A 14,593-nucleotide genomic window follows, 5' to 3' on the forward strand; every position below is an offset into this window, starting at 1 on the left:
TAGAGTGTAAGTTCCTGGGAGCAGGGATGATCTTTTTGTTCTGCGTTTGAAGAACTCTTAGCACAATGCGGTCCTGATTCATCACTAGAGCTCTAAAGTGCTACAGTAATACAAATAATAAATAATTACTACTACTAATAATAAACAAGCTGAATCCTGTGGGCCTTTGGAAACTGTGTAATGTATTTGTCCTCCTACCTATTAACTTATCTGGCAGGCTGCAAAATGCCAGTGTTCTCACCCTATCCATCCAAGGACTGAGTATGCTTTTCCCTCAATTACTCCTTTTCACCAGGGCTACATCTGAACAAGTCGTAAATAATATAGAAAAAAGTAACTTCAGTGAGTAAGAATGAGGAAAACAAAATAGGTTTTGTTTTAGGAAGCTAAGATGGATGCATAGGATAACAGGATAATTGTTCTAAAGAATATTATCACTTTGTCACCCATAGGTCTCATCACTCGCCTCCGACATCCAATTGGATCAATGGGAAGTTGTTTACCAGCAACGGCAGGATTTAGTTATGGTAAAGTGTGAGGTATTGTTTTGGTAGAGTTTTAGACATCTTCCTAGGTTTTTTACCATGCTTATCATCTTGGTATCTGAGGTATGTTAAGAAATTATCCCTGTAATAATTAGTATATGAAAACACATGTCCACCAATAGGAATTATCCATTTCTTATTCAGGATCCAAAACTCAGTGAAATACCTGACTGGGCATGTATCATTTTAGAAGAATGGTCTCATTCACATTACTAACATTGCTTCTAAATTTTCTCACATTTTGTGAACAAAGACCTAAGACTCCATAGCCTTTTAAGGACCATTGAAGCCTATTTGAATGTATAGACAATTGATGTTAACATTAATTGAGATCAAGATTGTTCTTGCCAACCATGCAACTATTAGAAATAAGAGTGGCATTTAACAGTGCATAAAAGAGCAATACAAATAATTTTGGTTTATATATGATAGTAAATGAAGTTCACCTGGCTGGTGAATACACATCTAGAAAGAGTCCCTCCAAAAGTGTATGCTGGGAATTAATATATTTAATATATTTCCTAGAACTACTACTTGTGAAAGGTAGAAATCATTGTGGATGTCACAATAGAGCCAGCTAATCAATAATATCACATCACTGTCTGGAGGTGGATGAGAGTGATGGACAACGCATATTGAAGTGCTCCCATGATGTTCTCAGATGTAGTGGATAATTAAATATCTGTCCTACCTTCAAGCCCCAAACATTCCTGTGTTAGATGATTATCCCATATCTCAAATAATAGGGGTGATGAAAATTTTCATCGCAAATAACAGGCGATGGATGAAATTAACAAACGATTATCTGTTCTGTGTATATACTACAGAGAATGGGGCATTTTTCCTGCACCATAAATAGGGGTTAGGGCAGCTGGCATGTACCATGCTATTATAACATGTTGAGCTCACTTTCACAGAGAAGTGGAAGATAAACCCATCTGAGCTGACTTTCATGAAAGAAGTTGGGCGTGGCCAGTTTGGAATAGTTCATCTGGGTAAATGGAGAGCACTTGTCAAAGTTGCCATTAAGGCGATCAATGAAGGTGCAATGTCTGAAGATGATTTCATTGAGGAAGCCAAAGTCATGATGTAAGTACAACGGCTGTTTCATGCCTGGTGGAAAGGGTTAAACTGAGATGTAATAAGAAACAAATATAGTCAAAGATGTTTTCATAAGGTTTATTTGATGGGTATTATGATTGTGCTTGACACTGTACAATGCACAGAAGACAACACAGACCATGCTCCATGAGTTTACAATTAAAATTGTACTAACTTCATAGTACATACACATTGTACACTGGGTGCAACACTGTATTGTTAGGTCACTTCCATTTTTAATTGAAGCTGAGTAGGGAAAGTACACTGATAGCTGCTCCTTTCTATCTATTCAAAGCCAGGCATACTCTAGTTTGGGAAGACAAGGAATTGAAAGGTCCAATCTTGATACAGTGCCTATTATATTTAATTTCTCAGTGGACTATCACTAAAAGAATTCATACAGACAGGTGATTTAAGGAAGGATTTGAATTAAGAAATGGTAGTAGATGACATAACAGGTCCTATGTCCATTGCAGTTGAATACAGCGTATCATACACTTAAATATCATATTAACATTTCACAAAATACTTTCTAAAATCATCCTAATAATCAAAACTTCTTTAACTGTTTGTCAGTGGCAAATGTCTAGTTACTGACATGCACCTTCTTAACAGGAAATTATCCCACCCAAAGCTGGTACAGCTTTATGGAGTGTGCATACAGAACAAGCCTCTCTACATAGTGACCGAGTTCATGGAAAATGGCTGCCTGCTCAATTACCTTCGGCAAAGACAGGGGAGGCTTAACAAAGAAATGCTACTAAGCATGTGCCAGGATGTCTGTGAAGGGATGGAGTATCTAGAACGAAATAGATTTATTCATCGTGATTTAGTAAGTACAGCAGGTCCTCTGTAATTTGTAGTGACAGTAACAAAATACATGTCATTATACCTTATGGGCACTAATGTATTTTGTAAGTGTGGTTTAACTACTGCAGGATCCAATGGACCAATGGTGTGTTATTTTGATGAAGGTTGTATTCTGACAGGGAAACATTTCTGATGCTCACTCATTTTTATTGTGGTTTGTGGATTTTGTAACATTCTGTTTAAGGTATTAACCCTTAGAATGTGCATATGTGTGTGATGTGCTGCATAAATTAATGTATTTAAACTGTTTACTATAAATGTTCTTAAGTTCTGTAGGCAATTGCTGCTGTTGAAAATTTACACACTATTTACTGTATTACAACTCCCTTTAAACAAAAGATATTCACGCATGAAGAGTTAGAGAACACTTAATGACTGAATGGAGTCAGAGAAAGTAACCATGTTATCTGAAAGTGATGTCCAAATATTGTGTTGTCTTAACACCTCCTTATCATCAACTGATCTTGTGCTATAACAGAAGACATCTTAGTGCAACATCAGAACATCCTGCCAAAACTATTTTGGCTCAGTTTTAGCTTTGCTTTAGTTTGGCTATGTTTGATGTGAGACATCTAGAGGAACATTTAAGCAGATAAACACTGTATGAATAAGAAGGATAAGGAGGCGATGTAATATTTTTAATTGGACCAACTTCTGTTGGTGAAAAGAGACAAGATTTTGAGTATACAGAGCTCTTCTTCAGGTCTTGGAAAGGTACTCTAAGTATCACAGCTAAATACAAGATAGAACAGATTATTTAGCAAAAATGGTTAACATGTATTGTAAGAGACCATTCATAGTGAAGTGGTCCCTTAACACCTTTACAATCATAGGACAAAAATGTGGGATTAGTGAGTTACAGGTTGTTGTAATAAGCCATAAATCCAGTGTCTGTATTAAGACCATGATTTTTAATATCTAGCAAAGTTATGAATTTATGCTCCCGGGCTCATCTTTTGAAGGTGTTGTGCAGGTTTCCTTTAAGGACGTGGACTAAAGAGGTCAGATACGGAGTGATCATTTTGTGAAAAGTGTTCACCCACAGGTGATATGAAGTTTTTGTCTTTGATCATTTTTCTCTGTTGTTTGAGTGCGTAGTGATTGTCTGGTTTCACCCACATAGTTGTTATTGGGGCATTTAGTGCACTGGATGAGAGATACCACATGTGATAGGCATGTGTGGGACCCATGGATATTGAAAGGCGTGTTGTGGGGGGAATTCAACACAAAATTTAGTCTCTCTGATATCCTGGGACCAACATGGCTAAAATAACAAGGCAAACTGTATGAGTAAAGTACTAGCGAGCTGTTGCATTTTTATCAGGATGCTTTAGTTAGATTTCAGATATGTTTTTCTCATTTTCCTGCAGGCTGCAAGGAACTGTTTAGTCAATGCCAAGAATATAGTTAAAATATCTGACTTTGGAATGACAAGGTATGCAGCAATTGTGTATAACAACAGTGTTGAATCTTAACTACATTGGAAATATTTTCAACTAGCAATAATGAGGCCTTGAATTAACCTCCTAGTTTACAAAACTGCCAGTACCAGTTATTTTGCATGTAGATGCTGCCAATGGAATTACCTCTCATCTCTTTGATTCCCTTGTACTTTGGTGCACACACTAAGGAGCACATTTTCTAAAAGTTACCTCTATTTGTGCATACATAGATCCGTCATGTGCATTCTTCAAGCGTTAATATTTTGCTCACAGGTATTATAATCTTTCAGCTGCTCATGCAGTTTAGTGTTGGAAAAGTTAATGCAATGGTGTTTGCACACAAATTTGTGCACACAGAAAAGCTGGGTTGAGGGCCCTTTTAAAATTTAGTTTTATCATAAGTGTCAGATACTAAAAGCTTCTAGCTAAGACAATCTTAGCACAGCTCCTATGGGCTTGTCTACAGGGAATCACCCTTCCAGCACACCTGGCAGGGCTGTTGCATGCACACCATAAAGGTTCCCATTCAAGCCTCATTTGCAGGGCTGTCTGTGGGGTGGGGGAAGGGCAGGTAATGAGGAGCAAAAGGGGCAATTTGCTCTGGGCCCCATATTTGAGGGCGTCCCAAAACTAGTGGCATTGCAACCTGGCCACACCTTTGTTATGATGGAGGGGTGGCCAGTCCAAAGCTAAGCGGAGCTGTGATGCCCTGTGCCAGGTTGCAATGACCAGAGTGGGGAGCTGGGCCCAGCCCCATGGGACAGAAGCCACTGCTGCAGGGTGAATGTGGGGCAGGCTTGCTTTCCAACCCCACCACCCTGGGGCCTCCTCTCAGTGTTTTTGCATACTTGGTTTAATGATTTGTGGGTAGTCTTCTTAAACTCTTTCATCTCCAAGGTCATTTTCTGGAAGAGTGGCAGGCCTGAGTTTCAGATTTTGCTCTGGGCCCCCCCCCGCCAAACCGCATCTGCAATAATACACAGGACTCACATACCTTACAGCTAGCCATGAAACTAGGTAGAGGATTTCACTAACAAGTTGTTTATGTCATGGTCTCCTGCCACCCATTGTTAGGTACAACAAAGTCTATTTAAAAAGAGACAGAATAATTAATTTATTATTGACTTGCTTGCCAAGAGTACAGGGACTACTTCTAGTATTGCATAATCAGGGGGATTGAATTACACCTTTCCTGGTGAATCTCATAGGCTATATTGGCACTTATTTGGACATGTGTCCATGTGCAATTCAATTCACACATTTAATATAAAGCTTTTTACTCACATGATTTATGAGTATATCGTGTATGATATGATTTGGTATACATTATTTTCTAAGGGATTTTCACCATTTTATTTCTAGTCAATGACCCAAAAAGTGCTACTGTAGTTCTAACTAATCTATCTGGGAATTTACATCGTACTTATCTCTGTGGTATCTGTAAGCTTAGTTAGCTGTGGCGGTAAACATGCACAATTCTGCTCACAGAAAAATTAAGCACAGATGGCTAACAGTGAATCTTGTTTGAATTAATCCAGAGTTCTGACACCAGGAAATCACAGATTACGAACCTGATTCTTCATTCATTTATACAAGTATAAATCATATGTAACTCCATTAAAGACAATGGAGTTATTATAATAAAACAATTATAATATTTTTATATATTGTAATAACAATTACAATATATAAAGTGTAAGGAGAATCAGACTGTGTGTCTCACTGGTATGGCAGCTGGTATCAATGAGATCCGGGAAGTGCAATATCTAAAAAAAATTTCCAGAACATCTTTGTGATTATTGGTCGTGCATAATCTGTGTCTTTCATCCACTCTGGAATTCTTGGAAGTAACAGGTATTTCCATATGGACACAATATTTCTGAAAGTGTTTTTTACATAATCATAAATCTAAGGATATGTCACCTAAAACATTTACCCAATACTTTAGATTAAATATATTTGTTACCTGATTTCTTTAGATATGTTCTAGATGATGAATATATCAGCTCTTCAGGTACCAAATTTCCAGTCAAATGGTCATCTCCTGAAGTTTTTCATTTCAACAAGTACAGCAGCAAGTCTGATGTCTGGTCATTTGGTGAGTGGGTCAGTTTAAACTAATTTGCCACACATCACTTTGCTCATAAAAACTGCAACACATAACTTTTATAGTAAATTATTTGTTGCACAGTTACAACTATCATGAGTTTTAATGAGTCCGTTTCATACTATCAATCTTGTTTAAATTGCAAGAGTCTGTCCATTTTGAATAAAGCAGTGCTTCTTGGTTGGGATAGGGAGACAGGAGGCCATGATCCAAAAATTGAGAGGATGCAATAACCAGCCTTTTCCACGAGTTGGAAACTGAGGACTCCCAATGGAAGGATTCCCAAGAAATTCCATGAGCTGAAATTTGATGTTTCCACTCCTTTATACAGGATCCATGGTTCTACAGTTCCGTTGTTATTGTCTACCAGACCACAATGGTTTATCTTAACCTCTTGTTACTTGAATTTAGATTATGACTGCAATGTGCATTTTTTACAGTCAGAAGTCTCCACTTATCAAAATCCACATTCATCTCATAAATCCATAGATTCCCAGGCCAGAAGGGGCCATTATGATCATCTAGTCTGAACTCCTGTGTAACACAGGCCATAGATCTTTCCCAAAATAATTTGTAGAGCATATTTTTTAGAAAAACATCCAATCTTGATTTAAAAATTGTCAGTGATGAATAATCCACCAAAACCCTTGGTAAATTGTTCTAATTATTAATTACTTTCACTTTTTAAAATGTATGCTTTATTTCCCGTTTTTGTCTAGTTTCAATGTCCAGCCATTAGATCATGTTATACCTTTCTCTGCTAGACTGAAGAGCCCATTATTAAATATTTGTTACCCAGGTAGATCTTATAGACTGTAATCAAGTCTCCTCTTAACCTTCTCTTTGTTAAACTAAATAGATTGAGCTTTTTGAGTCTATCACTATAAGTCATGCTTTCTAATCCTTTAGTCATTCTTATGCTGAACCCTCTCCAATTTATCAACATGTCACTGGGACAGTGCCACAGCTGCTATAAATTGGTGCAGCTACATTTAAGTCAATGTAGCTTTTCTTATTTACATCATCTGAGGATCGACCTGGTCCTCTCTCTCAATACAGTTCAGATATACAGTTGTCTCCTGTATTATCCAGGACACAAAATCTCTAGTGTTCATGATTCTTAATATTATGGAATAGTTTTGTGAACATTACATTTTCTGGATTATTCCTAGGAGTTTTAATGTGGGAAGTTTTTACAGAGGGCAAAATGCCTTTTGAAAATAAGTCAAATTCTGAAGTTGTCCATGAGATTTCCGAAGGTTACAGACTTTATCAACCATATCTGGCATCACTCACTGTGTACAAAATCATGTACAGCTGCTGGCATGAGGTGTGTTTCTCTTATTTTCCTGTTCTGTATATTGATATTCCATCGCCCTAAACAGGCATTAGGGCTGGTCTACTCTAGTGCTTAAGTCAAGTCGCTCAGGGGTGTGAAAAATACACCCCCCCCGGAGTGACATAAGTTACACTGATCTAAGCACTGTCCACACTGATGCTATGTTGGTGGGAGACATTCTCCCGCCAACATAGCTTCCACCTCTCACGGTGTAGTAGCGCTGATGTAGGACTTGAGCGTAGACTTGCCCTTAGATTTACATTTAAAGGTGTTTATGCTCATGATGCTGTTGTTCAGAAAGCACCCCCATCAGCTAACATACTTACATGATGAAGCCAGGATTTTTCTTAAAATGACAAACATGCAACTTTTCTTTCTGCAAATGTACATGTGTAACAGTGTTCTGGGTAGTCTGCTTCTAAAAGTCTATTCTTATGTCAGATCAGCCTGTACTACAGAGGTGCCCTCTGCTTTGTTTTTCAGAAACCTGCAGGTCGCCCTGCTTTTGCTGAGTTACTCCAGACCCTCACAGATATAGCCGAGACTGGATAATCAGACTTTCCATACATATGTATTCTCATTGCAGAGATAGCACGAAGTCCCTCATGTGGTAATTCTCAGTCTTTTACAGTCTTAGCTAGTTACATCAATCAGCAGCACTGTAAATATTGAGGAATCTGTGCGGTTTAGTCTGTTTTCATTTTCAGGGTTCATCACATTTTTAGTGTTTTTGGGGAAATGGATAGTTCAGGGGATTGGTGATAGGCTCTTAACCTTTTTGCCTCAAGGCTGCTAGTTCAAATCAAGACCAGGTTCATGATGATCAAGTCTATGCTGGAGAGGAATAAGCGAGGTTCCTTCTAGTACATAGCACATAGGTCTAAACTGCACAACAGACGCTTCTGCTTTAGTTGGGGATTGGTCCTGCTTTGAGCAGGGGGTTGGACTAGATGACCTCCTGAGGTCCCTTCCAACCCTGATATTCTGTGATTCTATGTGGCAGATTTAAATTCTGCAACAATGCCATTGATTAAGAAATCATTTGATAATTGGTCTGGCTCATAGATTGGGGAATGGGGACAGGTGGCAGCAAAAGAGACTTAAGCACCCATAATGGACTTCTATATGGGTATTAGAAAGACAAGGTGAGTGAGGTAATATCTTTTATTGGACCAACTTCTGCTGGTGAAAGAGACAAGGTTTTGAGTTACAGAGAGCTCTTCCTCAGGTCACTGTATAGGTCGTCAGACACATTTGAACACAGGACCTTAGGCACTGCAACACAGACTTCTGTCATTTGAGCTAAAAGAGCAACTTAAGACTGTAGAAATAGTAAGCTTTTGTCATCTAGCAGACCAGCCATTAAAGGGAGACACAACCTACTTTGCCTGTGTGCTATACATTCTCTTAGAGGAGGGGTGGGAAGGCATGCAGGAAGAGGCAGGTATCCTAGAGGCTCTTAAATCCCATCTGAATGGAATGCCACTCTATAACAATTTAGGAACTGCATAGCTGGTGAAGGTGCCTGCCTGTGTTCCTTAGGAGCACGAGAAATCAACCACCATCTCCTGCAAGCCTGTGCCTGCTTTCTCCAAGCAGTGTTTCCCATGCTGCCCTTCTGCCTCTTGCTGCCGCATACTTAACTAACGCCCTCCTTCAGTCAGCTATACTGAGCCCCCTCGTGTGGTGTGCCAATAGACAAGCTGAAGAGATGGAAAATGGCACCTTTTTGTATATGTGTGGCATAAGTAGTTTTTTGCAAAATCATGGCAAAAATAAGTTATCTATCCAATTTGTGTAACTAATACCTGTTATAATTGGAACCCTGCTGTGAACAACAATTGCATAGGTCACTTAACTTTTCCTTGTTCATTGTATATTTGTGGTGACCAATGTTAGTGTGAGAAAAGGTTATTGTTTGTAGCTGTACCATCTGTTAAATTTATAATATGGAAGAGAAATAGAGCACTAAAGAAAAGGAAAACTAAATAACTCACATACTGCATACATAATCATATGTATTTATACATAGATGCATGTATATATTTGTATTTTACAGCAACTTGTAGGGAGACAAAATATTTAAAACCTATTGATTGAAGAAGATTCTGCATGACTCCTAGAGTTTTACCTTTTTATTCTAAATATAAACAAACTGTCACAATTTTTGGAATTATGCCCAATGATAGAATCCTGGACTAAATTCAGTCCTGACATAAGCCTGGGTAACTCCCACTGATGATAATAGTGTGTGATATTTTTAAGCAACGTAATTACCTGCAGTTATTTGAAGAATGTAAACATCAATGAGGAAGAGGAAATGTTTAATTACTTCGTGTACGCCTGTGGAAAGTTGCCAGCTCTTTTGGCTGCATTGTGAAAGCATCTCAGTTTCAAGAGAAACTAGATTTCCTTGTTCCTTTATATAACCTTTTAAAAGAATTTTAACCAAGTTATACCACTGTTTGCTCTTAGAATTGACTCATAGTACATATTTCATTCCATATCAAATGTGTGTCTGAATACAGATTGGTACAATACACTACAGTCAGGAGAAAAGAGTAGTGTGCCTGTAAGAGCACACTGGGTGCAAGTTTTCCATTTAATTATTGCAACCCTTCTGCCCACTCCAGTGATGTGCTACTCTTTTCAGCAGGTGTTGCTGTATAAACACAACAAATAAATGATATCCATAGCGCAAAGTATACGAGTATGTTGCAAATTGCATGAGAAGTTCTCTAAGAGATCGTATTGAAGTGGTTTTGCTACGTGTTTGTTTGTTACTGCATGCCAATATGTAGCTAGGAGACATCACTCAACTATGAAAGCAAAGAAGATAAGCAGTGGGAGGGCTGTGAGCTGAAAGCTGAGCCTGGGACTGCTCCACAGTGAATACATACAAATTGCTCAAATGTTTCCAAGCATGTTTCTCTGTTATGCTGAACTATAGTTTGCTTAGTGGTCCTTAGACCCTTTCAGTATTGGAAAGTAATGTAAAAGGTGACTATTGTTGCAGAAAGAGAGAATCTGAGCCATGGGACCTGGTATAAAAGGCCTAGTGTAAGGCCTAAAGCCCAAACAGAGCCAAGCCCTGCTAATACAAAGCACAGTTAGCAAGAGTCAGGCCAACTCAGGCCCTGCCCAGTTACAAAGCAGATGCTTGCTTGCAGGTTCACTATCCAATACATGAACTTGGGAAGAACAGAGCTGGCGTTGCAAAAAACACAAGAACTCCTACGCACTAAGTATTCCTGTAAATACATTCCAGAAGGGTAGTGCCAGAACACCCTGATACAGGTTTATGGTGTAAACACACTCACCAAACGCACTCTACAAGGACACACTGACCCCTCTTAAAGAAAAGGTCAGGATGACAGGGTGATGGATAGAGATGTTTTGATTGAACCAACTGGTACAAGGTAAAGGGTGGTAATTAACCATGGCGGAGGGGCAATATGTAACATGTTTGTATCAGTGTATAAAAGAGGAGTCTTTGTCCGGCCGAGGGGGAAAATGGAAAGTCCTGTCATTCTCTGAGCTGAGTCCATTGTCATGGGCATACATGTGCTAGTGTAATGTTAGACATTGATCCAAGGAGCTAGTACTGTGCTTCGTCGGCAATAAACTTGGCTGAGTGCTTTCACTACAGAACTGAGACTGTGGTCTTTTGGGGCAGTTCAACTGAGGTCAGCTAGGTTTGCTATCTGGACAGAGGCAGCACAGCAAACAGGAAGAACACACATATGCAGCTAACAACTGACTACAACTATCTGTCCCTTTATTCTGTTTTACTTTAATTTTGCATTTATGTTTAGCTCATGAAAATGGGTAAAGTGAGTTTTGAAAATGCTAGCAATATAACTTTAAGGATGTATTGGAAAGCCGTGTGAAGTTTGGAAATCCCCTTTGGAAATCTTAGACATGGTCTGCGGACCCCCAGGTGTCCGTGGACCACAGGTTGAAAGCTACTGATCTACATCTTCTAAATGACCACAAAGGGAAGAGTCAACAAAGGCCCCACTTATTGTCATTTGCAGCACAACTGGTCACTACATCTGAAGCAATTGAGCTTTGCCCACAGATGGTGTGGAAGGTCAAAACCAGGTGACTGGACTGCAAGGGACTAGAAGCAGTTAAATTGGAGAACAAATCCAAACTAACTTTAATATGAGAGGCTCCCATATTCACAACTCAATGAACTTGCAATCATTTTCTGTGTGAGAGCTGATCAAGGCACACCCATCCTGAAACTTTGGAGGGGAGAAAGTAGTTGTTTAGATAAATATAACCAAATTACAGTGTGTGATTTTAGCAACTACTCATCTTCACTTGTCAGCCCCTTCCCCCATCATCTATCATATGCTATTAATATGTCAGTTCCTGCCTCCCTTTGGCAAATACCAACTGACACCAGCTTTCATTGTCCTCTTGTTAAAATTTTCAGATAGGCACCTTCCTGGTTTCTCCCATGTTTCTCCTCTTGCATGGGAAGAGTTCCCTGTAAACATCCACAGAACTTATTGTTTTACTTAAAACTCCCCTTTGCTGTGATGCCTACCAACCTCCCACCCCCCAAAAAACCCAATGGGTAGACAGCTGATATAGCAAGACCATTGCCGATCATGCTGACCAGTATTGTCTTGTGCTCCCCACTTTGCCTGTACTGATCTGTTGTCTCATATCCTCTTAGATTTTAAGATCCTTGGGACAGGGACAGTCTGTGTTCTGAGTTTGTACAGCGCCTACCACAATGGGGTCCTGGTCCTTGACAGGGTCTCCTAAAAGCTACTGAAATACACAAATCTCTCTTACCCTAGTTTATCAGTTAAGTGACAATACAAGTACTAGAGTTTTTGCTGTCAGTATCTTCCTCTGACCATTAACTTGTCTCAGAAACCATCTCAATATACAAAAAACTTTAATTTGGAAGCAGCTAAGGTTGCCACACTCATTCTACTTGACAGAAACCCACAAAAACAAGTAAATGCGAAGTAAAACCACCTAACTGTACACACTTTCATCTCATTTCCTCCACACTATCAATTCTGCAACTGCTGCTCACCATGCTCCAAGTACCACACCCTCCAGGCTCCCCCCTCAGCCTGCTCTTCTGTACACACTCCTTTACCAGATTATTTCCTGCCCCCACAAAAAAACTAGTAGTTGGAGATGTTTGGTGTAGCAGCTGGTTGTGGTAGGAGAGGGTTGTTTTGTAAAGGGATGTGTGCAGAAGGGCAGTTAAAGGGGGTGATGGAAGAATGGCATTCCTTTGGGGGGCCAGAGTTAAGGATGCAATGTGTGCCTGTGGTGCATAGTAGTCGTAGTAAATGTGTGCTTGTAATTGAAGGGGTAGAAATTATTACTGTCAAGGTAGCATAACTTTTCATGTCCTTGCTTTTGTGTCAGATACATTTTGTGTATAGGAACTCTAACTGCTTCACAACCAACCAATTTTTGTGTGTGTATTATTTGTTTGTTTAAAAAAAATTGAGGGCGGGAGAGAAGCTGAGCAAGAGGTAGATCATCAGGGCCAGGGCATGGGTGGCCTGACCTACGGGTTAGCATCAGGCGCGGGCTGAAGGGTAAGGGGCCAAGAGCTAATTACCAGGAATCAGGCCGGGCTGGAATGCTAGAAGGTGAGAATCAAACCTGAAGGGCAGAGATCAAGGGTCAGTTACCATGAATCAGGCCAATTGAGGATATTAGGAGGTCAGGTTAGGATGACAGAACCAGAGGGCAGGCACCTGGAGACAGTTACTAAGAGTCAGGATACCAGGAGGTCAGGATCTGAGGGCAGGAACCAGTAAACACCAGCCCAGTGGTCCAAAGCAGGATGAAGTCCAGTTGTATGCACAACTTAGTGTTTTGGCATAAATAGGACTGTGACCCAATCAGGAGCCTTGGAGCTCCCCCAGTCAGAGACTAGAGGTGAGGCTTGTACCTCAGTTGGGCTTCATGGACCTGGCTACCAGCTGCTGTCTCTGAGCTGCTGGGCAGAAGATTGGAGTATGGTGGCTCTCAGGAACCCCACAAACCTGGGGTTTGAGATCAGCAGGGCCTGATATGGATGGATCTATGAGGAGGGAGAAATACAGCTACTGACAGGGAAGATTTTATCCATCAGCAGTTCCACATGAATGCTTAGGTAATTCTGCTGTAGGGAAAACTCTAGCTCCTGACGGAGGAGGAGCTATGTGCACATGGCCCAAAACAATCAGGTTTAGGTGCACAGCATATATATATTCATCTATAACTAATAATTGCTGAAGGTCACTTGAAATCCCAGTTAAAGAAAGAAACTTCACCAGTTGCCCCAGTTCTGCTCAGGATTCACTTCTCTACCAGGTTTTGTGTAGATAACGTTTTTTTTAAAACAAGTCAGTCAACAATGAGAAGTAGAAATGCCACAGACAAATTTCATCCAGAGCCCAATTTTCAAGAGTTCTTATTAAATACTATAAAGAAAAACCAAACAAAAGCTTCTCAGAAAATTCAAAGGGCATAAAAACTGACCCTGGGCGAAATTCCACAGGTAGGTTATCTACTTTTAGAGAAAAACAATTTATATCCCATTTTAGAATGAAATGCTAACTATGGAGTCATATCCATCACCTCCATAACATTCTTGGGTAGAAGTTATGTATAAGTGCCAATCTGCATGTCTATTTATGGGATTTTGAGGGGGGAATGGGTGCATCCATATTTTTGCAGCTATACCCATTGTGTCCTCCTTTGAAAAATATGCCTTTATAGGCTGGTCTATTGTTGAGGGGTATTTTCAGGTCCCTGAAAATACTAAAAGGATATTGGCTATAGTAAAGTTTCAAAATCATGGAGTATAAATGTTTATAGTTATCCAGAACCATTTAGGGGCAGGACTTCTAATTTATGAGAGTCCAGTCTGTGGGAGAGCAGAGCCATTGTTCCAAACAGTGGTGTATGAATAATTTTCTCTGGTTTAATCTCTGGAAACATATCAGTTACAATTAATGTAGGAAATTCATTGATTTGGGTTGTTTCAATGTCAACTCCATTCCAGGAATGGGCATTTTCTGCATGACCACTAATATGTTCTGAAGTCCCAGGACCATTTAAGGTGTTCTTACACTTCTTGCACCACATTCTAATGCATCCATAGAGCAGTACCATGGCTAGTATGATAAAAAGGACACTGCTGATGAGCCAAATA

The 14,593-nt window shown here is 39.7% G+C and overlaps 1 protein-coding gene across 10 annotated transcripts in view; it reads left to right on the forward strand.

The window, feature by feature from the left end:
• LOC102937840 (tyrosine-protein kinase TXK) overlaps nt 1-14,593 on the forward strand; it is a 66,633-nt gene that overhangs the window by 26,458 nt on the left and 25,582 nt on the right. For 4 of the 10 annotated variants that reach the window (XR_006290105.1, XR_006290106.1, XR_005225190.2 and 1 more), the window contains 7 exons: nt 453-527; nt 1,463-1,634; nt 2,262-2,478; nt 3,887-3,951; nt 5,938-6,056; nt 7,238-7,395; nt 7,888-8,014. Coding sequence is in view for 3 of the 10 variants with exons in the window: in XM_007071025.4 (XP_007071087.3) it covers nt 453-527; nt 1,463-1,634; nt 2,262-2,478; nt 3,887-3,951; nt 5,938-6,056; nt 7,238-7,395; nt 7,888-7,956 (875 nt within the window). In the remaining 7 variants the exon portion in view is untranslated. Of the gene's footprint in view, nt 1-452; nt 528-1,462; nt 1,635-2,261; nt 2,479-3,886; nt 3,952-5,937; nt 6,057-7,237; nt 7,396-7,887; nt 11,053-14,593 lie in introns of those variants that run through there. The other 6 variants (XR_006290107.1, XR_005225192.2, XM_007071025.4 and 3 more) reach the window with 5 other exon arrangements.

This window comes from Chelonia mydas, chromosome 4 (assembly GCF_015237465.2).
Source record: "Chelonia mydas isolate rCheMyd1 chromosome 4, rCheMyd1.pri.v2, whole genome shotgun sequence".
In the NCBI taxonomy this organism is placed as follows: Eukaryota; Metazoa; Chordata; order Testudines; family Cheloniidae; genus Chelonia; species Chelonia mydas.